The sequence below is a fragment of the Zeus faber genome (genome assembly GCF_960531495.2).
Source record: "Zeus faber genome assembly, chromosome: 19".
NCBI lineage: Eukaryota > Metazoa > Chordata > Actinopteri > Zeiformes > Zeidae > Zeus > Zeus faber.
Window position 1 is genome coordinate 18,813,533 of NC_137206.1, and position 27,978 is coordinate 18,841,510.

General features: G+C 42.9%; 1 protein-coding gene across 1 annotated transcript; it reads left to right on the forward strand.

Moving 5' to 3' along the window:
• The first annotated feature begins 12,588 nt into the window (after positions 1-12,588).
• Positions 12,589-27,897, forward strand: LOC307245151 (uncharacterized protein). The gene is made up of 17 exons (XM_080020582.1): positions 12,589-12,868; positions 13,756-13,796; positions 16,311-16,375; positions 16,572-16,702; positions 17,166-17,226; positions 17,389-17,593; positions 17,874-17,960; positions 18,058-18,138; positions 18,515-18,676; positions 19,717-20,447; positions 23,296-23,841; positions 24,329-24,938; positions 25,121-25,164; positions 25,253-25,402; positions 25,690-25,853; positions 26,244-26,334; positions 27,509-27,897. The coding sequence occupies exons 1-17, from the start codon at positions 12,845-12,847 to the stop codon at positions 27,595-27,597; spliced, it is 3,282 nt and encodes a 1,093-aa protein (XP_079876708.1). The 5' UTR covers positions 12,589-12,844; the 3' UTR covers positions 27,598-27,897.
• The last annotated feature ends 81 nt before the right edge of the window (positions 27,898-27,978 follow it).

Consider the following 27,978-nt stretch of genomic DNA (forward strand, 5'->3'; position numbering starts at 1 on the left):
TTGGAAACAGGTGTGAATGGCAAATAAGGGGCATGATTACTACTTGGGAAAGAAAGTTTGAATATTGATCATGAAATTATTATCACCTCCTCTACATTATATCATTGCTTCCATTCTAATTTACATTGGACATTTCACGCTCAGTTATTACCTTCGGTTTTGCAGGAAAACATTGATCGTGCCACGCCCCCCCCCCTTTTTTTTTTCTTTTTTTTTTTTACCTGTGCTGTCAACTTGCTGGACATACAACAAAGAGTATTTGTATGCCATTGCATCTAGGACAAAATTAGTCTGCAAGTGGAGTTCAAGTTCTCAACCTGCAATGCAACTCTTTAATTCTTTAATCATTAAGAACTGCTGCAATAACTCTGTCCTGTCGGTTTTACAAGAAAACATTGTTTATGATTAATTTATTTTGCAGGGCTTACAGACTAGCTGAGAAGCCATCCCTGACTTCTCTACAAGTTCTACAGTCAGTCTATCTTTGCCAAATATTTGAAAGAAAACAGAAAGTTGAACATGGTGGTTGTCTCTGCAAAAAGTAAATGGTTAAATGAATGAATTAAATAATCAAAAGTTAAATGATTATCATGTTTTATTCTGAAATATCCCGTGAAAACACTTTACATTATGTTTTATATTTCATCATGGTCATACACAGAGGCTGTGATTGCATATATCGGCTTCTACAAGGGCAGCTGAACACAGTTCACAGCCAAACTCAGATGGCTTCGTCTGAAAAAAGAGGAGAGTTTAAGAGTGGTGACAGGAATGAGTTTAAGTGGAAAAAACACATTTGGCGAGGTGGTGAGGGCAGCTAAACAGTGATATTCTGAGAAGAAAACCTTCACACTCCCTGATGAGTTCAGTCCTGTACGAATAAACCGAAGGAGTTTAACTGTTGTGAAAACGACGATTTCTGTTGTGTGTTTTTGATGTATTTTTTATTTATATCCTATTTCATTTTATTATTTTTATTTTCTTTTTTTCCCCTTGACTGCTTAGTTTTATATATATTTTTATGCTGATTGTGATAGAGTGCAGTTATAGGACTTCGCCAGTAGAGGGACTCTATCTTAAGTAAAGGCTCCTTCGCTCGCTCTGTCAGTTGTTGTACTGATAGCCAGCCTGGCATGTTACAGCCACGCCACATGTTGCTGAAGACGGTTAATAAAAGGTGAACAAACCAGGAGTTGGTCTCTGTTACCTGACGGCAAAATACCAAGATACTACATATGGCGACGAGGATAAACCGGAAGAATGTTCGAAAAACCGTGGCGTGAGTTTTAGCAGAAAGTTGTTACCGAGTGAAGCGTAGCTAGCTAAGCTAAAGCTAAGGCTATCGCGGTGATGAGGAATCTGCTGAGTCCGCAGCGACCGGGAGACGTGTTGTTTGAGGAACTGGTGAGGTTGTTAAAGAACCATTTCAACCCGAAGCCTAGTGAGATGGAAGCGGTGGAAGTTTAATACGGTGATGTTGCGGGACAGATTAGTCTGTGGAATGAACGATGATCGCATACAGCGGCGGCTGCTGTCGGAGGACGGCTTATCGTTTGAGACTGCACTGAGGCACGCGCAGGCAATGGAGGCTGCAAGGAAAGGAAATTAAAGATTTGAACAGTACGAGAGACAATGCTAAATGGAGCCGAGCGACAGGTACCATATGCAAAGTGTCCGATACGTACACAAAAGAGCAGGTTGGACGTGGGAAATGCTACAGGTGTGGGGGAATAAGCCACATAGCCAATGAATGCAGGTTTGCGGATGAAAAGTGTCATAACTGTGGGAAGGTGGGGCCTGCAGGTAAAAACCTGTTGATAGAGGGAAGTGGAAAGGCGAGAAAAAGCTGAAAGGGGGGAGTGAAAAGCAGGATAAGAGAGCAAATTTCAACATTCCACAACTTATGGAGGGTACAGAAGCCTAGACTACAGAAGTGTAAGATAAACCTGAGGACATACGGTGGTCACAGGGTAAAAGTACGTGGGGCATCAAAACTAATAGTAGAGTACAAAGGCAGTTCCAAGATGTTACCAGTAGTTGTAGTCAAAGGCTCGGGACCGAGTCTAGTGGGGCGGAGTTGGATAAAAGCTCTAAAAATACCCATAGGCTGGCAAGATGTACACAAGATAGTGGATAGTGAGGCTACTGTACAGGAAGTACTCTCAAGGCATGAAACAGTGTTCAAGGATGAGTTAGGGAAGCTGAAAGGATTCACTGCTAAAATACATGTGGCTCGGGACGCCACCCCATGCTTTTATAAGCCAAGATCAGTACCTTTTGCGATGAAGAAAAAAGTGGAATATGAACTTGAGAGGCTTGAGAAAACAAAAATCATAGAGCCAGTGAAATTCTCAGAGTGGGCGGCACCCATCGTGCCCGTCTTACAACCAGATGGTGAAGTGAGAATCTGTGGAGACTATAAGCTCACAGTAAACAAAGTGTCTCCATTAGAACAATACCCCATTCCAAGAATGGAGGACCTGATTGCATCCTTAGATGGGGGAGAGAAGTACAGTAAGCTCGATATGAGTCATGCATATCAATAAATTGTGCTTGAGGAGGAAGCTAGAAAATACACAACAGTGAATACACACAAGGGGCTATTCACATACACAAGGTTACCTTTCGGGGTGAGCTCTAGTCCAGCTATTTTCCAGCGCACAATGGAGGGTGTGCTACAGGGACTAAGAATGTGGCTGTCTATCTAGATGATATACTTCTGCAGGAAAGGATGATGAGGACCACATCCACACACTAGATTAAGTGTTACAGCGACTAGAAGATGCAGGCTTGCGCCTAAAACAAAGCAAATGCAAATTCATGGAGATGGAAGTGACATTTCTAGGACATCGAGTGGACGCCAAGGGACTTCATACAGTGCCAGCAAAGGTGAAAGCAGTGCAGGAAGCGCCAGCACCTACGTCGGTGACTGAACTTAAAGCTTACTTGGGTCTGTTAAACTTCTACAACAAGTTCCTTCCAAACCTATCGACCTTCCTGGCACCGCTACACAAGCTTTTGAGAAAAGAGGAGCCATGGACTTGGGGGCCAGAGCAGGAGAAAGCTTTTGCTAAGTCCAAGGAGTTGTTACAGTCAAGCAGTGTGTTAGTTCACTATGATGAAAACAAAGAACTAATACTGGCGTGCAATGCTTCGCCGTATGGAGTTGGAGCTGTCTTAGTACACCGCATGCCAGATGGAGAGGAGAAACCCATCGGGTTTATGTCAAGAACGCTCAACGCTGCAGAAAAGAACTATTCCCAGTTAGATAAAGAGGGTCTAGCCATTGTCTTCGGTGTAACGCGCTTCCATAAGTATCTTTATGGGAGAAAGTTTGTGATTTGCACTGATCACAAGCCTTTGATAAGTCTACTTCACGAGATGAAAGCGGTACCACAGATGGCGTCACAGAGGATCATGAGATGGGCTGTGCTGTTGAGAGCGTACGAGTACAGCATTGCTTACAGAGCAGGTAAAGACAATGGCAACGCAGATGCTCTTAGCCTCCTCCCACTACCGGAGTGTCCTGTGTCAGTACCGAGGAGCAAGTGCTGATGATGGATCAGGACCATGGTCCGCCGATGACCTCAACCAAGCTACGACAATGGACAACAACAGATCCAATACTCTCCAGGGTACCAGAGTATATCCTGAGAGGTTGGCCAGATAACCATGACACTGACTTTAATCCTTATCGGCAGAGACAATGTGAGTTGAGTGTACAAGATGGCTGTGTGTTGTGGGGAGCCCGGGTAGTCATACCAGAAAGAGGACGAGCTCATATGCTGGAAGAATTACACCAGTCACACCCAGGAATGAGCCGTATCTTGCGGCTGCCTGCGCGAGCACCTTGTGTCGATTATGCACATTTTGGTATTTTTTAGTATTTATAGAGCTTATTGTGCGTAATCACCGGGTGTCATGACATTTCACTGCATATATGTATGAACGTATGTATATGTATGTGACAAATAATCTCTTGAACTTGAACTTGGAGGGTTTGGCAAGAAGTTACATGTGGTGGCCTCACATGGATGCTGATATAGAGACTAAAGTAAAATCATGCGCTACATGTCAAGAACGTAGGAAAGCACCTTCGAATGCACCACTACATCCATGGGAGTGGCCTGAAAAGCCCTGGAGAAGACTCCACATAGACTATGCAGGTCCCTTCATGGGTAGAATGTTCCTAGTAATTGTGGATGCGCATTCCAAGTGGTTGGATGTTCATCCAGTGACTTCATCCACCTCTGCAGTGACTGTAAATTGTTTGAGGAACAGTTTCAGCACACATGGCATTCCAGAAATGATCGTGTCAGACAATGCTCAGTGTTTTGTCAGCGAACACATGAAAGAGTTTACGTCCAGGAACGGAATCACACATGTCACATCAGCACCATACCACCCCTTATCTAATGGTCTAGCAGAAAGGGCGGTGCAAACATTCAAGGAGCTGATGAAGAAGAGCACAGCTGGGACAATAGAGACAAGGGTGGATAGGGCGTCGTTTAGCTATCGCATCACTCCACAGTCGACTACTGGATTGTCACCAGCTGAGATGATGATGGGAAGGAACCTGAGGTGTACACTTGACTTGATGCACCCAGATTTAAAACAAAAAGTCGAGTCAAAACAAACAAGTCAGAAAAACTACCATGACAGGCATGCCAAACATCGCAACTTTGAGGAAGGTGACTCTGTCTACACTAAGAACTTTGGATATGGACCTAAATGGATACCTGGAGGAGTGCAGGAGTTAACAGGACCAATTTCCTATACTGTGTTGCTGGGGGATGGAAAAGTGGTCAGGCGACATGTCGATCAGCTGTTCAGCAGGCAGGAAGAGGAGCTTCCTACACCAGTGTCCAGTACTACAGGGGACGACATAACAGAACCCAGTCCACCAGCTGCTGGAGCACTGGAGGGCGCAAGTTCTCACCAAAGAGAGGACAGTGCTGTGCCGTTGGTGTCCCAGGAGGTTACTGCACCAGGGGGTACATCAGTCGACGGATTGCGCAGATCAAGGAGGGACAAACGTCCTCCAAACCATTTGAAAGACTACTCTACATAAAGTGGATGCCTTTAGGGGCAAGAATGTGCCCTAGTCTCCTTAAGGGGGAGATGAGTGTTTGAATAAATAAATAAAAAGAAAGAAAAGTAGATAACAAAGTGTTCGGAAGAAATAAAAGGTGTTCTGACATTGTGATTGTTACATAAAGTTATATAAAGGAAGCAGGGTACAGCAAGCTAAAATATATATATATATAAGTTTAGATGTTACTGGCTAGACGGGAAAGAAAATGCTGTGGTGTATTATTATTTTCGTTGGTTAACTAAAGGACAGAAAAGCAAGAGCTAAGAAGGGAGGGATTTGATAGAGTACAGTTATATGACTTCGCCAGTAGAGGGACTCTATCTTAAGTAAATGCTCCTTCGCCCTCTCTGTCAGTTGTTGTACTGATAGCCAGCCTGGCATGGTACGGCCGCGCCACATGTTGCTGAAGACGATTAATAAAAGGTGAACAAACCAGGAGTTGGTCTCTGTTACCTGACGGCAAAATACCAAGATACTACACTGATGGTCTGTACTGAAGTGCACCAAACCTCACCAGAAGGAATTCCAACTCCAGGTAATCCTCACTTAACAACATATAGTCGCATATACTTATACACACTTTATATACTATATATACTATATATACTACAGTGTATGTAGTGTATATAGTATACATAGTATATATAGTATAGTGTAGGAATAAAACGGAAGGAGTTTTACTGTTGTGAAAACAACAACGATTTCTGTTTTTTATTTTATCCTATTTAATTTCATTTTTATTCTCATTTTTTCGCCCTGACTGTTTAGCTTTATTAATTTATTTATTTTTATGCTGATTGTCTACTCCAGTGCACCAAACGTCACCAGAAGGATTCCTACTACAGGTTACCCTCACTTCAGGACATATATTGGCATATACTATATACACAATATATACTATATACACTATATACACTGTATACATCTCATCTCATCACTGTTCTCAGTCTCGTTCCCGCAGTCTGTCAGTATTGACTACACTAGTGTTCGCAATGGCCACGCCCCCTTACCGTGAAATAACACGGGTCCTCACTTATCGACCACTTAATGACCTGGTCCAAGGAACGGAACTCGGTCTTTCTGTGAGGAGTACCTCTATATGTAAACGTCCCTGGAAAAGAAAATTGACATTTATAATACCATTTTGGATTTTAAATCTGGATTATGCTCTTTACATCTTCACACAGACATTAATAAAAATAAAGAGGGATAAGAGGGATGAGTAATTAAACCGATTGGCTCCCTTCACAATATATGTATTTTTATTTCACAATGTTTTTACAGTCTGACACCAGTACAGTAGGGGGCGCTAAGCAATGTGCACTCTGCTACACAACCCCCCCATTTAACGCCTCAAAGAACAAGAAGCCCCTCCCCGGAGAAGAAGAAGAAGAAGAAACAGTCTTTATTCATCACGCAACACACCACACTATAACACATGCTTGCACACACACACACACACACACACACATGCTTTTGATGGTGGCCGGTAGTACTGAGAAGCCCGGCTGCAGTCTAAAGAATGGGGCAGGGTTCAATAGCGACGTTTAATCCCACCCACTGTGGTTTGATTGGTTTAACAGTGGAATTGGGCAGGGTTAAACTGTGATTGGATGCCAGCTGCGAGTGTCACGTTGAGCTTTGTGACAATGCATTTTATCAGCTGATCCGAGGTTTAGGGTTCCTTCCGTTCATTACATTCTAAATACCAAATTTGGCAAGTTCCCACTGGGCAGGAAGGGGATGAAAATGTGTAATCTGAAAAGTAACTATAGCTGTCAGATGAAAGTAAAATATCTCCCTCTGAATGTAGTGGAGTAGAAGTATGAAGTTGCACTACATGGAAGTACTCCAGGAAAGCACAAGAACCTCAAATTGTAATGAAGTACAGCGCTTGACCCTTCCAGTGCCGTTCAAAGCTTGCCCAAGTCTGCACGTGATGAGTCTGTTCTGACGTCCCCCAGTCCCACTATGGCGGCTGTCAAATACTATCTACAGAAAAACAGGAATGGCCCACCTGTTCGTGACTTGCACGCAACACCCCTAGAGAGTACTTGCCCAAGCTGTATTGTGATTATACATTAAAGCGTTTAATGTAGGTTTTGCTGAGTACAGTACTCTGCCATGTTAACCAAATATTTGTTCCAAAATAGACATGGATACTTGACAGTAAGTTACTAAGATTCAGAGAACCGTGTCGTTGCTATAATGACTTATCAAATATAAGTCATTTTAGAAACCAGGGTTGAGAGCTCAAAAGCCCAATAACCAGCCTGGTTAAAATGACTGACGCTACAACATGTAAAAGGGACCAAGTTATTTTCAGCAGAGACATCGCACAGGGAATAATTTGAACAGAAGTTTGCGGCTGCTGCATGTAGTGATCGGGAGTCTGCAGGGCTACTGCTGCTTGGGCACGTAGTAGCCGGGAGCTTGCCGAGCTGCCTGGAGCTGCTTCTTGGGAGAACGTAGCGGGGAGCCTGCCGGGCTACCTGGGGCTGCTGCTGCTTGGGCACAACGTAGCGGGGAGCCTGCCGGGGAGCCTGCCGGGCTACCTGGGGCTGCTGCTTGGGCACAACGTAGTGGGGAGCCTGCCGGGCTACCTGGGGTGCTGCTGCTTGGGCACATAGTGAGGCTTTCCAAACACAGAGGGCTGGTGCACCAACAGCAGATTCTTATTTTGTCCAGACTTCTCAGCACGTGCAATGCCATAAGCTGTTTTGGATACATACATCAGTTCATTCATAGAACAAGTAAATTAGGAACTTGAATTTGACTCACCATTTACTTGAAGGCTTCCAATAAGTACTAAACATATTAGCAGCAGCCTAGAAAAGATACATACAAAATTTATTTAAAACAATGCACTGAGAGAAGCCAACTGTCAAAAACAGCCACATCTCCTTTTCTTAAGTTACCTCGGCAGAAATAGAATATCTTCAGCCATAGCTTTGATCAGCTGATGCAGCAAACCTGTTAACACTGGCCTAGCAATTACAACACTGAAACTGTCTAAGTGTCATGTAGGTTGACGTCTGAAGCCTCTTTTGAAGAAATCGTTGCATCCAAACACATCCCTACACGACATTGGACAGATGGAAGCAGGTGTGAATGGCAAATAAGGGGTGTGGTTACTACTTGGGAAAGAAAGTTTGAATTTTGATCATGAAATTATTATCACCCCCTCAACATTAGATCATTGCTTCCGTTCTAATTAATATTGGACATTTCATGCTTAGTTATACCTTCAGTTTTGCAAAAAAACATTTATCATGCCACGTACTTTTTGATGGGATCTGACAAAATAACAAGCAAAACCTTCAGTAGATACTTTCATGTAACTTATCTATACTGAAAAACATGGAATTTGCTTTAAGAATTGAATGCTGAATATGTATCAAGCCCACCTTGTAACACGAGAGAAAACCAAATGGGAAGCATGTTGCATTGCCCCATTATGCTTTTGGCATTTCAATCAAAACAATTCAGTATTGGTTCCCAAATATAGTTACCAAAGTATTTTTACATTCTGTCGGTGAGGGTCGGTGTATTTCCCACTTTCATCGCCACATCTGTGGAATTACTTGACATTCTAGTCAAAGGCGCACTCTCCCTTGTCCCTTGTGAAACGCCTTTGTCTTACTTTGTCTTATATATATATACACACACACACACACACACACACATATACAGTATATATATACACACATATATACACATATATACACATACCCACATATATACATGCTGTATATACAGATACACCCCTCGGATCAGGCTCCCCTCGGATCACCCTACTCACGCTATCTTCCACTTCCAACCTGAAGCTGCCGGCTGGAAACGCCCCCGCGGTGCCCCCCGCACCCAATGGATTGAAGCCGTCACTAGGGACCTACACCAAATGTACCTGTCGCTTGTTGAAGCCGAGTCGCAGAGCAAGAGACCTGATGATGATGACGATATACATATACATATACATATACATATAAAATAACTACTGTACCGTATAAAAATAAATAGAATAAAATAGAATTTAACTTAGTAAAAAGTAAAGCCTAAAAGTGAAAGTTAAATGTGAAGTAAAAATTTTCTGAAGTGTCTGGAATGGGTGGCGTCCTGAGAAAGTACCCATTGTATAAGATAATTACTAACAGATGGTGCCAGGGGTCCCAAGAGAGAGAGCCCATTGCCAGGGGCCCCGTTGATAAGGGAGGTAGAATGTGACCTGTGACCTATGTAGGGGAATCAGACGGGCAACGTTGTCTCTGGACAAGCATAAAAGCACACTCCCTAGTTCCATCCAGCAGAGAATACTTCCGGCTTTGTTCTCTCCCGGATGAACCATGGCAAGTCTGGTCTGATGCTGTTCTTTTGTAATAAACCTATTATTTTAATCAAGTCAGCGTCAGCGGTCACTCCTTCTTCATCAATCGCTGGGATGGTAGCTCAGGAGGTGGAGCTGGTCATCTAGTAATCTAAAGGTTGCTGGTTCGATCCCAGACTCCTCCTGCTAGCATGCTGTATTGTCCTTGAGCAAGACACTTAACCCCTAATTGCTCCTGATGGCTGCGTCCATCGGTGTTTGAATAATTGTAAGTCGCTTTGGATAAAAGGGTCTGCTAAATGTAATGTAAATCAACACATCAAAATCATCAAGAAACTACAGTGCCTTGTGCATTGCCATTCAGAGGAGTGTCCTCTCCTGGCAGAGGGGAATCATTGTAGGTGGCTATTGCGGTGGGCAGGAATGACCTCGTGTAAAAGTTCTTATTGCAGCGGAGCTGAAGGCGCTGTTGTCTGACCAGTAGGTTGTGTAGGGGGTGTGCAGTGTTTTCCATTATGCTGAGCAGCTTATGCAGCATCCTTCTCTACACAACCAGCTCTCGGGGCTCCAGAGCAGCCCCCAGCACAGAGGCAGCCTTCTCTATCAGTTTGTTCAGTTTCTTGGAGTTACTGGCTCTAATGCTGCTGCCCCAACAGATGACTGCAAAGAAAATTGCACTATCCACAACAGACCGGTAGAAGATATGCAACATCTTGCTGTACAGATTGAAGGACCCAAGCTTCCTCAAGAAGTAGAGTCTGCTCTGTCCCCTCCTGTAGACAGCCTCGGTGTTGCATTTCCAGTCCAGTCTGTTGTCCAGGTGAACGCCCAGGTACCTGTAACCCTCCACCACCTCCACCTCTTCTCCCAGGAGGGAAATAGTGTTCGGCTTAGTCCTGGTCCTCCTGAAATCCACGACCATCTCCTTCGTCTTGGTCGCATTTAAGAGGAGGTGGTTGTTTCCACACCAGGCCACGAAGCAGTCGCCCAGTGCCCTGTACTCAGTCTTCTGTCCACCAGTGATACACCCCACAACCGCAGAGTCACCCACAAATTCCTGCAGATGACAGGACTCGAGTTGTATTGGAAGTCTGAGGTATACAGGGTGAGGAGGAAACGTGAGAGTACAGTCCCCTGTGGTGCTCCTGTGTTGCTAACCACCCGCTCAGACACGCATTCCCTCCGTTGCAAACTGTGGTCCGTCTGTCAGGTAGTCAATAATCCAGGAGGTTGTGGAGGTGTCCGCCTGCATCTCTTGGAGCTTCTCTCGCAGCAATGCAGGCTGAATTCGCACTTTATTCACATGCACTTCACTGCACGTATCTGTATATACAATCCCATATAGATAACTCTATTCCCTTTACTTCTATTTTGTACCCCCACTCTGTATTACCTTTTTGAGTCTTATTTTATTTCATTTTAGTTTATTTATATTGTTCAATTCACTAACTGTATCAAGTTTTAGGAATCCATTAGTTTCAGTTAGTTAGCCAGGTAGAAATTGGGTTAGCTATTATGTTCGGTTGAGTAACTATTGTGCATAATCTCTGGGTGCGTTGCAAAGACATTTCACTGCATATACAGTATGTATGAACCTATGTATATGTGTGTGATGAATAAACCTCTTGAATCTTGAATCTTGGATCGTGTTGAAAGCACTGGAGAAATCAAAAAACCATGATCCTCACAGTGCGGCAGATGGAGAGGACTTCTTAGGCTTCTTAGGCGCCGGAACAAGGCAGGATATCTTCCACGGCACAGGGACCTTCTCCTGATTCAGGCCGAGGTTAAAGAGGCACTGTGGAATCCCACATAGCTTCAGGACCCTGGGGCTGATACCGTCCAGACCCGCAGCCTTGTTCTGGCACAGTCTCTCCAGCTGCCTCTTCACCTCACGACAGGAAACAGACAGGCGGGTGGTAGAGGGGTGGCTCTTTGTTTCTTGACGCAGGGGGAAGGTGTTGATGGGGCTGTATTGATGTCCGTGGTGGGGGTCAGAGCTGAGGGGAGGCACAGTGTGAGTCCGTGGTCTTGATCACCAGGGCGGTGCAAAGGGAAGCCGCTTTGGGGGCAGGAAGGGTGTGGGGGTCTGTGTGGCTCGGGGGTAGCAGAGGAACAAGTTGAAAAACAAGTTCAACTCATTGGCCTTGTCCAGGCTTCCCCTCGGCCTGATCCCCCGTCACCTCGAAGCCCGCAATCTTTTTCATTCCCGGCCACACATCCTGCACGTTGTTTTGCCGCAAGATAGAGGGAGAGAGTTAGAGAGAGAGAGAGAGAGAGAGAGAAAGAGAGAGAGAGATAGAGAGAGAGAGAGAGAAAGAGAGAGAGAGATAGAGAGAGAGACGGAGAGAGAGAGAGAGAGAGAGAGAGAGAGAGAGAGAGGGAGGGAGGGAGGGAGGGGAGAGCGAGAAAAAGAGAGCGATCTCTGGGGGCCCGGCTGGTCATAGGGTTTCTGTGGTGACCTCTGCCGGCAAGATGTCACTAAAGGTGTAAAAGCTGAACTTTGCTTTGTGACACGAGTTTGACGCTTCAACAAAGGTACATGAGACTAAATAACATGCCCACCATGTATTATATGGTTACGTGGAAAGGGAAAACAAATGGGGGTATGCGTGATGAGCCATTATTATCAGCAAGAAAGTACATCATTTTACATCAAAGACGAGTAGCGACCGCACGCTCATATTGCCAGGTGCATATTACGGATGTTTGACTTGTCAACTCGTGGCTCAGAGCGACCGGGGGGGGGTGGTAGCGCAGGCGGTAGAGCTGGTGGTCTAGTGATCTAAAGGTTGCTGGTTGGATCCCAGGCTCCTCCTGCTAGCATGCTGTAGTGTCCTTGAGCAAGACACTTAACCCCTAATTGCTCCTGATGGCTGCGTCCGTCGGTGTTTGAACAATTGTAAGTCGCTTTGGATAAAAGCGTCTGCTAAATGACTAAATGTAATGTAATGTAAAACGCGGAACAGAGATTAGGAGCAGGTCCCTGCGCTGTCGGACCCCGCTCAAACCCAGCTCCCAAACAATGACGTCGACGGTCAACCCCGCCCCCGCCCGACAGCTAAACCAATCACATTGCGGTGGGCGACACTAAACGGTCACCATTGGACGCCGCTCCGCTCCGCGGGCGGGGACAGAACAGGCTGAGCGCGGGCGCTCACAACTTGTCCCCCGTCGTCTTTGTTTTGCTCGCAGTTAGCCGCGAGTTAGCATGATAGTTTACACGGAACGATTTACCACGAATATTCAATTTACAGTAGCGCCTTTAAATGCACAATGTAAAAGCAATGGAACATGTTCGTTGTTGTAAAACCTACTGCTAGTTTTGAGACTGTTTGATACAGTCGGTGGCATGGAGGCTAACTTTTAGCACGTAATGTTACCCGGGGTTTGGCTAGCACACAGCAGACTGGAAGAGAGACGTAATGGACACCGAATTCCCACCTCTGGTGAGTTAATGTGAATGGGATAGTAAATTTCTAACCGTGTTATTGTTTTTATAATAATCTGTATCATCGTCCTGCTACTGGTAGTCTAGTCTAGTCTAAGGTTGAGCTCAGAAAATGACCTGTGTGTAAGATTTAGCGACATCTGTGGTGAGGTTGCAGTTTGCGGCCAACTGTATAACCCTCACCCCCTTCTAATTGTGCAGCAGAGCCGAAACTCATAAGTCAATATTTAGGTCATAACTCTCTGAAACAACAGCTGAACTTCGTGCTTTTGAGATGATTTGCATGTCTGTGATTTAGATCTGAACCAAATACACCGTACTCTTGCATTGTTCACGCTCATAAGCTTGGACACTGACCTCTTTGTATTTACCCATCTTTTCTAGTTAAATGCAAAGCAGCACTGCACAATGGTTCATTGTTATTTATAATATTCTATTCGTATTGTGGTCAAATTTGCCAACTTGATATGACAAAATTGTAGTCTTAAATTAAGAATATACTGTACATATAATGTGATAGGGAGGAACCAATGCCCCAAAGCATGGCTAAGCTAGCTGTGTTATATTTTGGTCCTTAAGATTTAATGACGTAAACCCTTGATTTACATACATACTGTTCATTAAAAGGTAATGAATTGGTGCTGCCTCCAGTATTTGCTGACATTGAGGTTAGTATGTTAGTAAGTTTAATCTTCCACTAGCAGTGAAAACAATGTCCTATTCTGAGACAGAAGGAATATCAGGATTAAAAGTGGTGAAACTTGTAAGGAAGGAATATTTATCTCCTTGTTCTGAACTCTAAAGTATAAATTATTGTGGCTATTATAAGGTATTCCATTAATAAGCACAATTTTAACTTTTGCTTAACCCATTGCTTGTTCACAGAGAAGACCACAGAGGAGACTCTACTTCTCGAAAAATAAAAGGTATGCTTCTCCAATTTAATTTCCAATTCTTTCCAATTGAATTACTCCAATTCTTAAATTGGGACCCCATTTTCTAAACCCATGTTATAAGATGTGAGATGTGACCGTAAAACAAAAAGCCCTAAACTTGGGAGCCAGAGACCTTGCTTAAAAGTAGTCGTTCATTTTTTTTGCCCTTGCTTTACAAACAACGGAGACTCATTCTATAAATAAACAAAATTTAATTTTATGCCATAATCAGTCTTTCTTTTTAAAGCAGACAAAAATTACTGCTCTGCAGAAAATATCCTCATGGCATTCCTATTCAGGTTCAACATCCTCCATGTGATCTATAATCTATAACTATAAGCTATAAAGGGAGAAATCTATCTGTATGTATGTCCTTCGATTATCTCGACAACTGTTCAGCCGATCTATTTTACACTTGACGGCTGTATTGCTGGGCACCCAACGACGTGTGCAGGGTCGGATTTGGTGATATGAATACATTTTCAATAAACAGCAAGAATCGGGGGTGGGGCTTCAGGGCTCTGCAGCTGAGTCATAAAGAGACTATCTTTCCCCGGAGAATGACTATGACTGGCACTTTCGACTTCCATTGTGGAACACAGCGCTGAATCGTTGACGTTTTGTCAAACTGTGCCATTCAAAGGTCTGAAAAAGTCTTGCATTTTGACCGGTCATGTACTAGTCTAACTATAAAGGAAGGAATCGCTGTATGTTTGTATGTTAAGGTTGCCCCGGTTATCGTTGTTACCGATGTTACCCGGTGTTCAGGCGTACACCGATTTCATTACTTTCCAACTGCCACCACTGTTGCTTTGCCCCTTTTTTTAATAGAAATAAAACCAATGTAGTTAATTTTCGCGTATCAGAGCCGACGTCCATCAAATTTAAAACCCCCCTTCTCCCCCATTGTAAAATGTCCGATGTTACCTGTAACACCGGTGGGAAATGTATGTCCTTTGATTATCGCTACAACCGCTCATTTGAGTTACTTCGCACTTGGTGGGTGTATTACTGGGGACCCAAGGATGTGCAGTGTCGAATTTAGTGCGAAAATACGTGTAATATCAATAAACGTATGATAAAGAAATAAACCGGGCTCTGTGACTGAGTCACAAAGAGTGCCTTTACCCGGCAGTTTCATCTTTCCTTGTAGAACAAAGGACTGAATCATTGACATTAGTGGTCAACCAATATGGGTTTTTCAATTGCTGATATTAAGAGGGCGAGGTAGCCGATATATAATGCTGTAATCATAGTTGTTGTTTTTTTTGTATTTTTTTTTTTTGCATTTCATAAAATACAACAATTTTATAATAACAATGAGACACAATATTGCTGAACTTAAATGAACATTTATTTAACACTTATGTTATTGTCTGCATTGTCTCGGCAGTGCACTTATTTTAAATACTAAATGTATTAACTAAATTAATTTCCACAGGTAATCAAAATACAAAACTTTGTAAAAAAAAAAAAAAAAACAGAATGAAAAATAAATAATTATAAACGATAAAACAATATAGTAATAAACTGTCATATTAAAGTCTTGTTGTGGAATAGTCTCCCTGTTACAGAAGTGAAGGATTTATTATTTACTGAAACATCCAGTTTGTACGAAATTAAGTCTCATAGCAACGGGGAAGATGGTGTGGTGCAGCAGGGAACAGTGGGGACACAGGCTGGCAAGTGCGGGGGGGCTGAGGGTGCCCGAGCACCTGCTCCTCGATGTCCATGGTGCCCTTTTTTCATGTCCCGCATTTTTTTATAACCACTTTTATTTACTTGTTTGTTTGTTTCTTTACTTATTTATTTATTGCGTGTGACTGGGCATCGAGGTAGCTGATCTGTTTCCTACAAGTAAGGAAACACAAAAATAAATGTATCTAAAATAAAAACACACACCAGAAAGCACACACTGTGCAGCACTGTCTGGAGGATAATAAACAATTTTAAAAAACATTCCCATTCTCTGAGTTAGGTTTACGTTTTGCCTCAAACGCAAAGTATTTCCAAACAGCACTCGTACTGTTTTCTTTCAAAATCTGTCAGTCGGTGTATTGCTGGATGTGCAGTGTCGAATTTGGTGCAATTTTGATAGACAACACATGTAGTATTAATAAACCTTCAATAAACAGCGAGCCAGTGGGGGGCAGGGCTTCAGGGCTCTGCGACTGAATCACAAAAGTGAAAAGTGTTACATTTTTAACGGGCATTTGACATTAACCGGCAGTTTTATCTTCCATTGTGGAACACTAGACAGACTCATTGACATTGTATTAAACTGTGCCATTAACATGTCTTAGAAAGTCTTACATTTTGAACAGACATGTTCTCATATATTCAAATTCATCTTTCATTATGCTTGACAGCTGGGCCACATAATTATTCCTAAATTGAGTTATCCCATCCCTGACTGAAATTATTGTCGCTTAATGAATTTGCTTTAAGTGTCACATTTTTTTCAAAGGACAGATACTGACAATATGCTGCCCACTATTTTTCCAGTTCATCAAAACAATGGGCAGGAAAGTTGTCTCTGGAAGATGTCGACAAGCTGTTTGATGACCTTGGTAAGTATGTAATTAAAATGTATTACATGTTTTTACATGTATTTCTTTCTGCATAATGTGATCTTGGTTCACCCCTCAATGTATTCGCAAAAATAAAATAAAGGTGAAATGGAAAAGTTTATTGTTTTGGTTTTTTTGTTTCATATGCAGCTCATGAATAATTATTTTAGGACCTTTGCTCTTGCATTATCTACAGATTCAGCCTCTGATTGTTCTGAAGATATACTGCCATTATCTCCGATACGCAAGACAAAGAATAAGGGGGCCGAGAGGACGGCTTCTCTGGTCCTACAGCCATGTCATCTGACTGAGAACGGCTCTCAGATGGTAAAGAACATTTAATACAGTGATTCAACTGATGTGTTGAATGTCAACTCATGGTTTCTCATTTAACCCAAAGGTCAAAGGGAACAATCAGATCACAACTTGACACAGAATTCTGTGTTCTGGGACAGTTGCCCCTTAGTGGGATTCCTAGACAGTAATGAACAGCTCCCTGAGCATCTGTTCAATGAACTGTAGGCAAGCCCAGAAAATAATTGGTTTGCAGGAAAATATAATTGATAATACCTTTTGTACTTAATTCTTTTCACTTTGTAGTTAAATGATCTTTATGTGTATGGCATTCCTGGATACCAAATACATTTTACATGTGTTAATATAGTATGTGTTTTGTTTATAAGAAAGTTATTTTACATGAAGTGTCTGAAATACCCCTTACAGCAGAGTAGATTTGATGTAAATAAACTACCTCACAAGATTTCTTCGATATGTATTTACGCTCTTTTAGGATCCGAAAAAAGATGTTTTCGACTCTGCAGTAGTGCTGGAAGGTACAAAAGAGGATATTGGTAAGAAGTGAAAAGTATAATGTTCTTGGCCTCTGTAAAGGCTGAAAGTAGAGATGTAATATTATAGAAATCATCCACAGTATACCGTTGCCATTTCTTGTGACTTGGATTTCTCTTTGAGGAAGCTGTGTCTGTTTGGTAACTGTTGCCTTTACTTTCTAGAGTTGGACAGTCCATTTAAAAGCCACGGTCCATGTAAAACCTCCAGTCCCTTAGAAGAGAAAGTGGGACTGGGAGAGCAAGATGATGGAAAGGACAGAACTATGTCCCCTCTTCTATTTTTCTGTGAAGACAATGTCCAGGAAGAGCCAAAGATCATCTCTCCTCCAACCATGAAGCCCCACTGCAAGAGTCAAACCCCAGAAGAGTGAGTGGCTTGATTTAAATGATTTTCAAACAGAAATCAAGGTAGTAATCAAGTCTTGTAGCAAAAATGTTTTTGTCAAATTTGCCTTTTCACCTTATTCCTTATTTAGATGTCAAATATTTTATAAAATACTGTTTTCTAGAAAGAACATTTTTATACAATTATTTATTTATGCCATTGTCTTGGTTAACATGAAGTGTAGACATTGTATTGTTAATGAGTTTTCGCAAGAATCTTTCATATTATATGACCCTTCAATTTTTCTTCTTCATCCAATAAGTGACGAGGTCATGTCAGACTCTCCACCAAATAGGTTTTCTTTATGCAAATACAAGACCTCTGCTGACGTTGAGAAAGTGGCTATTGGGTAAGATTAATATTTTTTTTTTTTTCCTACTTTTTAGAAGTGTGTAATGGCCTTAGGCTTAAGTGTATTGATTTATGTTTTTGTCATTGATCATCAGCACAGAGCCATGTCCAGTCCCAGAAGGAACTCCCCAGAAGTGCCCAATACTCGGCCTGAAGCCCCCAAATGTATTACCCATGTAAGAATTGGTGATTTATATTAATGAATGCATGTAAAATAGAACTTATTTATCTTATTTGATCTGTCTGCGATCACTTTGTAAAATCGTCGGATTGTGCAACATGACGATTTTACAAAGTGATCACAGACAGATTCGAATGTTTCCATAACATAAACAAAATAAGGCCATTCAATTGTTCATCACAATCATTTCTACGATCATTTACAATCAGCTAAAATGTAATGACGGCCATAATGTAAAAATGTGTACACCCTCAGTGCTGATGTGTGACAACTTCAAAATCACGCGTTTGGACTCTTTAATAATGGAAAACAAATGATTAATTCATTTAATAAACATTGTATGTTTTATTTTTTAAATCTGTTTTTAACAGTGAAAACGGTTCAGACCCAGAAACACCAGCCATCAGACTGGAGAGCCAGCGCTCACCCCCGGTCCAGTCCAGCCAGCCACCACTGGTCAAGAGCCACGCAGGGAAACCCATGTCGTCTTTCCTCCTGAAGCTGAGAGAGGCCATGCAGCCCAAACCTGCACGGTGAGCTGAGATCACTTCATGCTGTTTCATGTCTCTCATTGCTAAAGATGTACAGTTTCAACATTTGAATAGATTTTAGAATTGTAATTTTGACACTTTGTTTGGAAGTAATGATATCATTTTCCTCCTAAATTAAATACCACCATAGTCATAAATTAGTTAAGATATACATTTCTCTATTACACAAAATCTTTCTTTGAAATATTTCTGTAACACACATCTGATGATATACTGACAAGTTGGTCACAATTCTCATGTATAAAATGTCAATATATTGATTACATTTAAATTTAGTCATTTAGCAGATGCTTTTATCCAAAGCGACTTACAAGGGAGAATAACATTCAAGCTACATTGCGACAGAGATTAGTGTAACAACAACATTCGTGTAACAATAAATACTGCAAGGTGGTGCTAAGTGATTGTAGGTTAGGACAGGAGGTACTCACTGAAGAGCTGGGTCTTAAAGTGCTTCTTAAAGACAGAGAGGGAGGTCCCCGCTCTGGTCATTTTTGGCAGCTCGTTCCACCAACGTGGAACTACAAATGAGCATAGCCTGGATTGCCGTGGCTGTATGGCCGGCAGAGCCAGGCGACGCTCATTTGACGAGCGCAGCATCCGGGGGGCAGCAACATGTGCTCTTACAAGAGCATTTAAGTAGGCGGGAGCATTCCCAGCAATCACTCTGTAGGCCAGCATAAGAGACTTGAACTTGATGCGGGCGGCTACAGGTAACCAGTGGAGCTCGATGAGCAGCGGAGTGACATGTGCCCTCTTTGGCTGGTTGAACACCAGTCGCGCCGCCGCATTCTGTATCATCTGTAGTGGCTTCACCGCACAGGCCGGCAAGCCTGTTAAGAGGGCGTTGCATTGTGATAGCATTGTGAGCCATCTCAAAATCAAATTCTGAGATCCCGCCCAACTTCCAGGCCAAGTACAAAAAGAAAAACCAACAGAATTAAGTCTTTGCTTAAAATGATGCTTATAATTCACAATGAAAGATTCAGTAATCTGTCTGACCCTTTTCTTTAATGCCTCAGGAAGGTGCTGTCTCCAGTTAAGGAACCCCCTCCTCCTCTTCCTGAACCTGAGGAGGATTTCCTCATCCTGGAGGATGACCCCCCTCCGTGGTTTTGCCTCACCAAGAAAATGTACATACAAGGACAGAGCAAAACTTCAAGTAATGATGAAAAAACCTTTGCTGGCAGGGCAATGACCACTAGTCAACCAGAGAAGGAGGACAGGGGGAAAATGAGACTTAAAGGGGGTGGAAGCACAGAGAATGATCAGACTGTGCCTCACAAAACAAAAAAGGATGAAAAGGTGGCCGCCTCTGGTATCCCAAAAAAGAGCACCGTGAAGAACCCGAAATCCATCAAGTCTGTTAATGATGTGAATGAAAATGTGTCACCCAGTCGAGAGGAAGTTCCTGCAGGAGACCTAATGGAAGACGTTCAGCAGCAGCATAGCAAGAAACAGTCGAATAGAAGCAAAGTAGCTGACAAGGAAGAGGACCCCCCAAAACGCAAATCTGCGGTCAAATCCATCAAAAGGAAATCCACCCTGTTGACTAAAAACGAGGCAAGAAGATCTTTGGGGGTGAAGCGAGCAAAGTCTGCAAAGAACGGGGAAGAAATCGAAAAGTGCCAGGGTCCTTCAAGGAAGAGGGGTCAAAGAAAAGTCCAGAAGTCCGAGGTTGTGGAGAAGCCCTTGCCCAACGATGCTCTAAAGGAGCCGAGCAGCGGGGGCGATGCCAAGTTGTCAGACAGGGGTAAGTAGGCCTCTAGCTCTAGATTTCTCTGATTAGAACGTTGTCTTTTGAGACACTAATTAACAAAAAAAATAATAATTGAATGAATAATTAAGTCAAACTCTGAGACCCCCAATATAAGACTTTTTTTCTTCAATTTAATGGTAGAGTGAGCAGGGCACACAAAAAATTACAAATTAATAGATTTTGTGACAATTTATATTTGAACTAACGCTGGACTTTTGAAACAAAATTAGAATATTGGGAAACGTATGCATCAAATCGCCCAATGGTTCAGAACCCCCCCCTGCCATCTCTCGTGACCCTGTGTGGGTGTTTGGCACCCCCTGTTGGGGACCCATTCTTTAAAGACAACCTACTATCAAAAACCCACTTTTTCAGTTCTTGTGCAGATACATTTGGGTCTGTAATGCATCTACTTACACACAAACTATAAAATAAGACAACCCAGTCGTTTTTTTTAGCTGTCTTTCATGAAAACAAGCTGTTCATATTTGTGTCTTGTACTTATGTCACACTGAGACACATTAGAATTAGAACCGCAGAACCCCCCCCCCCCCCCCCCCCATCTGACTTACTCCACCCACAGCTTGAGTAATACCAAGTGCGGCTGGGAACTGCTCGTTTGGCTTCACAGAATGGCACAAATCTTTGAAAAGAACGAGGAATTAGTACCAACTGTCGGTTGACTGTAGGCTGCGTGGCGTGGTCTACTGCTTTTCTCCAAACAAAACAAATAAAAACAGTGTTGTTATTAGGGTTGCCCCCTGAAAGTCGACAAATCAGTCAGAAACCCATCAGTCGACTGAGATTCTTCAAGCAGAGCAGTCGTGTTTTTGTCTTTTTTTTTTTCCCCCTCCCCTCCAGATAAAACAACTCAAAACAGTGTGGGGACAGGGCACGACTTGACTCGTAGACTCATTAATTCTTATAAATTATTTTCTGCGCATAACGCATGGAGAGGGGGAGATCAGGAGAACGGTCATTGGGAACGGGTCCCCATTATGCGCAGTTTGGTTCCACTGTTCCATTAGGAGACGTAATTAAAACACTGTTTTCGCACCCCAGTCCTGGGCACACTTCACTACCGCGCACCTCACTAGTGCACGCATTGTTGGGGAGGGAGACAGGTGCCCTCCCTCTCTGGGCCGCCCGGCGCCACGTCTCTCCGTAATCTCACTGAGCTCGAGTGTGAAAATATATTTATGATTCCCCTTATTTATAATTTGTAAGGTCCAATAAAAAGATGTGAATGTGATTCATTTTCTTGGGAGGACAGTGCCCTTATATTTTAATATTGTTGGATAACTGTTAATGATCGGTTAACAAGGGTCGACTATTGGACTTAAAAAAACAATCTAGCAATAAGTTATAAATTAGCATCCCCAAATGAAACTAAAAAAAATCCTATACGGTGTCCACCACAAGCTTGAAGCACGGAAATGCTAATTGGAACAAACTTTTAAATCATGCCTTTTTGATCTAATATGAGTGAAGATTCAGCAACTGGATTGGTTATTCTTCGCTTACAGATTTGTTCAGAAACAGAATTTGGTGGACAGCGGGCTCACAGTACTGGGGCAAATAGTCCGGAGTGGGCTTGGGGAGCAGCAGCATTTTCATTTAAAGCAAGCACACTGAAACAGCCGTTGAGAACAGGAGGGTTATAGAGGCATGTCAGAATGGTTAGAATGCATAATCTGAGTGGTATTTACAGCAAAAAACTTCAAAGTGTTAAAATAAAATGGCGCCTCTGGTTGGAACATACGTTTTTTGTGATCCATATGTCCTTTTGTGACCAGTCACGCACATGTTGTTCATGCACGTAGCCGCATGCGTACATGTTGCGCACATGTTGTTCCTTCACGTAGCCGCTTGCGTGCGTGTTGTTCATGTGGTTCTGCATGTAGATAAGACTATATAAGGGTCCAGGGAAGGAGCGTAGCTCAGACTTTGCAAACTGACCCTGCTCCATAGCTCTGTCAGGGATACGAAGTGTGGACCCAGAGACTCTGTATCTTGTACTTTTTGATTCTGCCGGACAATAAATATGACTAACTCCTAAAGTAGTGGTACGTCCTGATTGACGCTCCTACCCATCAACGAGCATGCGAAGAACCTCAAAAGAAATTATCATACTTGAATTGATCAAAGGAATAGAGTAATTGATTAAAACAGGTTTTCTTCAACAAAAGGCATGTTTTGGGCACCTCAGAGACTTGTATTTACCTGTTGAAAAGGAGCATAAACCTCTTACTGTAAAGGCTTATAACATAGTGTTGTGGCCTTGTGATCGTTTTAACTTCAAAACTAGAACAAGTGTTAAAGCTAATCAGCTATAAACTTTGTTCGTGGACGGACTAATCGTTAGAGGAAATCGGAGACCAATACTTTAGGTTAATAAAGTATTTAATCTTGCGCAAGCGGAGCATTAACAAAGCAACAACACAATATGATGCTACCGTGGAAATGATCAGCTAGAGAGCTGAGACTATTTATAGGATGGAGACTCTTGTTGCATCATGGGTTTGGTGGAGCGCCTCTGGCTGGATACAGTTCTTTGTCATCCATATGGCCTTTTGTGACCAGTTGCGCACATGTTTTTCGTACATGTCATTCCTGCACGTAGCCACTTGCGTACATGTTCTTATCAGGACACAATGTCACAATACTCTAAAACAACAATACAAAACTCCCATAACAACAAGCTTTATGTAATTTCAGCAGCAACAGTTCAAAAGCATCTATCTGTCTATCTCCCACATTTAAATGTTGAGCCTTTATCATTATTATTATTATAATCATCATAATAACAAATAATGATCCTCATTTTGCTTTTGTTCCCTAGCTTTTAAAAATACGGAATCAAAGTGGAAACGAAAGGTCTCTCCTAAAATCCCGGCAGATACTCAGGGTCACCCGGCCAAACCCTCCAACGCTGATGAAGAGGGGTCGTCGGGTGCCAGTCAGGCATTGGGAAGGAGGAAAAGGAACAAGCCTGGAGAGTGGTGGCTGAGCTGCCCGACAGGCACAGTTCTGCCAAACAAGGCTGGAAGCCCACCGACGCTCAAGAAGTCGAAGTGGAACACGGACGGGTCCGAGGCGGAAGCAGCTCCCCCTGCCAATGCTGAACAAAACAAAGAAGAAAGGCTAAACGAGAAAAAAAAGCATCCTGTAACTCTCTCCAGCCGGATCGCAAGGAACAGGGTTGAGAAGAAGTCCAGGCCGACCAAAAACAAGGGAGTCGGCAGGAAGAAAAGCACCGAGGAGGCTGTGGAGACGGACTTGGCTGACGGCCACCATCAGGAGCTGCAGCAGGTTCCAGATCAAAACCAGGAGCCCGAAGGCCTTAGCCCCCTGGTCTCTCCAACGAGGCCCCCCAGGGGGACCCCAGGTAGGGCTTTGTTTCCACTGGACACATTTCACTAATTAAATATTCTGGAATTAGAATTTATGAGGCTTAAACATATATATTTAGATTTTTTTTTATTGATCCTTGTATTTGTTTTTGTCAGTTCTTCTGCATCGGTCAACATTTGTGATTTACTCCCTCTGTTCTAAAACCCTGAGACTACCACTCTACTTGAATCCAACCCACTTTATACTTATTCTTACCTGTAGAGAGAAATCCAATAAAAAAAAAAAAAATTTAATGATTAGATTTATTACCTAATCACTTAGCCTGCAATCTGACCAAAAATAAACTGTTATAGTATCTAGTTCATAACCTATGATATTTCTACCTGCAATGACTGAATGAATTTGACTGAATGAACTGAATTCAACTTAACTGTCAATACCTTCACCCTGAGTAATGTTTATAGATTGATACCAAGAGACTACCTCCATACTGAGATGCTCCGTATGTGGTTACTTGACAGGGGACAAGGTTTTCCACAGAATGTACCAACCCACTCCGACAAAACCCACGACTAAAAGTGCTGCTGAACAAGAGGCTGTCATGTCAGGGAAACGGAGCAGGAAAGCAACCGGGAGCTGGTGGATGGTTAGCCAAGAGAACCTTACGGAACAACTTCAGAGACGTGACAGCAGGAGCCAGAAAGCTCGCTGGGGTAGTCGGGCTGAGTCCAAACCCAGCCCTGCCGCCCGAGGAACCCTAAAAAATGCCATCGTGGGGGATCCACCGAGGCCACCAGAGGGAGCCAACGAAACCCATCTGAAACGGAAACTGCTTTCAGCTCCTAAGACCGTCAGGCCGTCCTTCAGCACGGTGACAGAATCCTCTACCACGAACAGCAGTCAGAAAAGTGGGTTTAATCAACTGTTCCCGCTCCCCGAGGAGGAGTCCTGTGAGGAAGGCGCGACCGACGGCCAGTCTCCTATCACAGACCACGCTGAAGACGCTGCTGCCACCGCCGAGTCGGATGATGCACTGACAGCGGCGGAGGAATCTTTGGAAAGAAGAAAGAGAATGAGCTGGCCGCCCCGAGGCACGAAGCCCCTGAGTGGCAGGAGGCGCTCCTACGTCATGTAAGCATCAGTCGCTATGTGATCATTCTCAATGAGTAATTTATCTGGTTTTCAGGCGATATGAAAATAAACGACGGTAGCTGGAGTTAAATTGCCCAGAGTTGGCTGATGACTGAGTTGGCTAACCCAGCCCTATGGTGGATATAACAATTTTTGTTCTGATTTGTTCGACTTTCTGGCAGGTCCAGCGGGTTCCAGAGTGGGCCGACTTCAATGATTGAAACTTGTGAGGAAAACAGCTTCCGTATGTTTTGTTTTGTTTTTCCCTACAAAACTGCTACCATGTAAATTAATTGTTCTTTTTCCCCACTTAGTTCCACTTTCTCCGCTGCCGAGGGTCCAACACGCTGCGTTTTCTCCCACAGAGCTGTGTGGGCCTCCTCTGGCGCCACTGGCTCTTCAGGTTGAAGATAAGCGCAACTTAACTGAGTGGCTCAACTCACTGTGGCCGACCACAGTGGAAAGTAAGAACATACAGTATCTCTATTCAGATTAATAGGTATGTGGAACAGCAGCAGGGCACAAAGGAAATTAAAAACATCTAGAGTTTCTATTTGCTTTTTTTGGAGAAAAGATCGGTCGAAACGGAGCCGTGGAGCTGTGGAGCATTAGAAATTTGCTTAAATTTGAATATGAAAAATAACTAAGCATACAAATTAAAATTGGATAACAGGGGAATATCCACAGCCCTAAACCCAGCTCTAGAATTGAAAAATGACCCTTAAAACCTGCTGTCTGCTTGAACCCTCAGCGGCTGAAGGTCCCATCACCCCGGACCACTTCCAGTGGTTCTCCCACAGAGGCCGAGCTCTGGGCTTTCACGTGGACCTGCTCTGTGAGGCCTTCTGCAACGGAAAGATCCTGTTGGGCTCCTACATGAAGAAGCCGCTGTGGGTGGATCACAGCGCTATGACCGTAAGTATATCCATGCGTCATCTGCGGCGTCATTCAAAAGTACAAAAAAAGATATATCCATTAAGGCCCTAAGTTTCTTCACAATATCTCAAAATAGTTTTTTCTTTGGGGTATTCAATTGTTTGTTTCTCATAAAACATTTGCAAACATTCATTGGGAAAAGAGACATTTATTGCGGGGGTCAGTCCCTGGAAAAATAGCAAAAATTTGGATGTTTGAAGTTGCTTAATATTTCACTCTAAGTAAGTTTCACATTTTGCTCAAGGTGGAAGTAAAAGGGTCTTAGAAAGTCTAAAAGACAATTTGCTGATGCCTGCAGATACCAACATAGTCGAGTGCAACAACAGCTGTAATCAGTGATAACCACATTTCCCCTTCTCTGTCGTAAAGGTTTTTAACGTCCTGACGAGTTGCGTGGGTCTGACCATCGATGCTGCCGTGTCGCGGCACAACCCAGGACAGTCCTTCATGGTGCCGTGCGGTGAGCACTTTAAGCAGCTCCTTGGATTTTTTTTTTTATTTTTTTTTTTACTTTATTTTTCTTATCTTTTCCGGTGCACAGTATTTCTGCTAGGGCTGTCCACTATTCATTTAAAATTGTTCAAACTTGGTGGAAAAATTAATTAAGTAATGATCCGTCTGACTCAATATTGGAGCGCTGCAGACCTGCTGCACGCACTATTGCCCTGTTCATTGGCATGAATTCAATATTAACTTGACATGTGGAAGAAATGACGGCCCCTATTCCTTTTCAAGTCAAGTCACTCTTTCAGGTCGTTCATTACTTCCTTTTCCATGCTTATTTCATTATCTTGGATATGATTCACATTTGTCTGCTCCAAACACTCACACACACGTTGAAATTTTAATGAAACCTACCGGATTATTTTTATTTTTTTAACCGTGGCCACCAAAACCGAATATTGTGTTGAATTTGAACTGCTGAAAATTGTTCTGTTTTGTAAATTACTGACTGAATACAGCAGATTTTTTATCATTGCTTTTTTTCGGTTTGATTTTGCTTTTGGACTTAATGTTTGCGTCTAAAGAATTTTGACCGCCTGTCAACAGTTGCATCAGTTGAATTGAGACTTTATTCTTTTTTTAAGATTTTGTTTTCCTGTTTTTTAGAACTGATATACAGCCTTCTTTTAGGGCATTGGTTTTTTGTGGTGTAGAGCACAAACTAACTGCCATATATAAACAATTTAGCCTTAAGTAGCAGGTGTAGCCCGTGTGTATTTATTTACTTTCTTTTTCCGGCGGTAAGGCCTTGCTACAGGCTGTCACAGGGAAAAACTGCAAGCTGCTCAGCCAAAGTTATCCCTCAACCAATAAAGAACTTTTACTTTGACTCTCTTATAAGTGAGTGTGAAATCTGCACTTCCAGTGCCGCAGTCTCACTGTTTGATATGTTAATGTTTTAATCTGTGCCTGGTGAGGATAATCCCAGCACTAAATGTATTCCAATATACTAAGTTAATCACCCGTAACTTCAAAGAGGAAAGGATTCTTATTTTCCTACAGTTTCTCACGGACGTTCATTTGGACAATCCTGTCAGAGATCACTGCAGCCATAGCTCATTCCCAGACCGTGTTCCACATTGCTATTAAATCCTGATCTCTCATTTGCCCGTTGTTGTTTGTTTGTACAGGATGTGCGTACAGCATCCAGAACCTCGCTGACGAGCCTGCGGTGGTGCTGTTCACCAGGATACAAGCGGGAGCCCTGGACTTAAGATGAAGAGAAGAAAACTGATGAATTGTGTTGTTTTCTTCCATTTATTTTTAATGGACGTTGTTGTGAAGTTGTAATAAATATTTTGTATTGTAATAAGCACACCTCATTTGGTTTCTCTGGTCTCAGCTCGTGGTTACGCTGACACCATCTTACCATCTGATTTGAGGAGGTAAAAAAAAATGATTTTGAACTTCAACTGTTCATTCTGTAGGTGTTTCTGTCCACCTCTGGGTGGCAGTGTTTCCCCCTTGTAGCGCTGCTTCCGCTCACCTCCAGGCACAAGCAGATCAGACTAATTAAGATTCCTCCCCCTTGTCTTGGTTTTGTTCAAGCGGTGTCTGTAATTGCTTTTCTGTTTTGCGGTGCCCCCATCACATCTATACG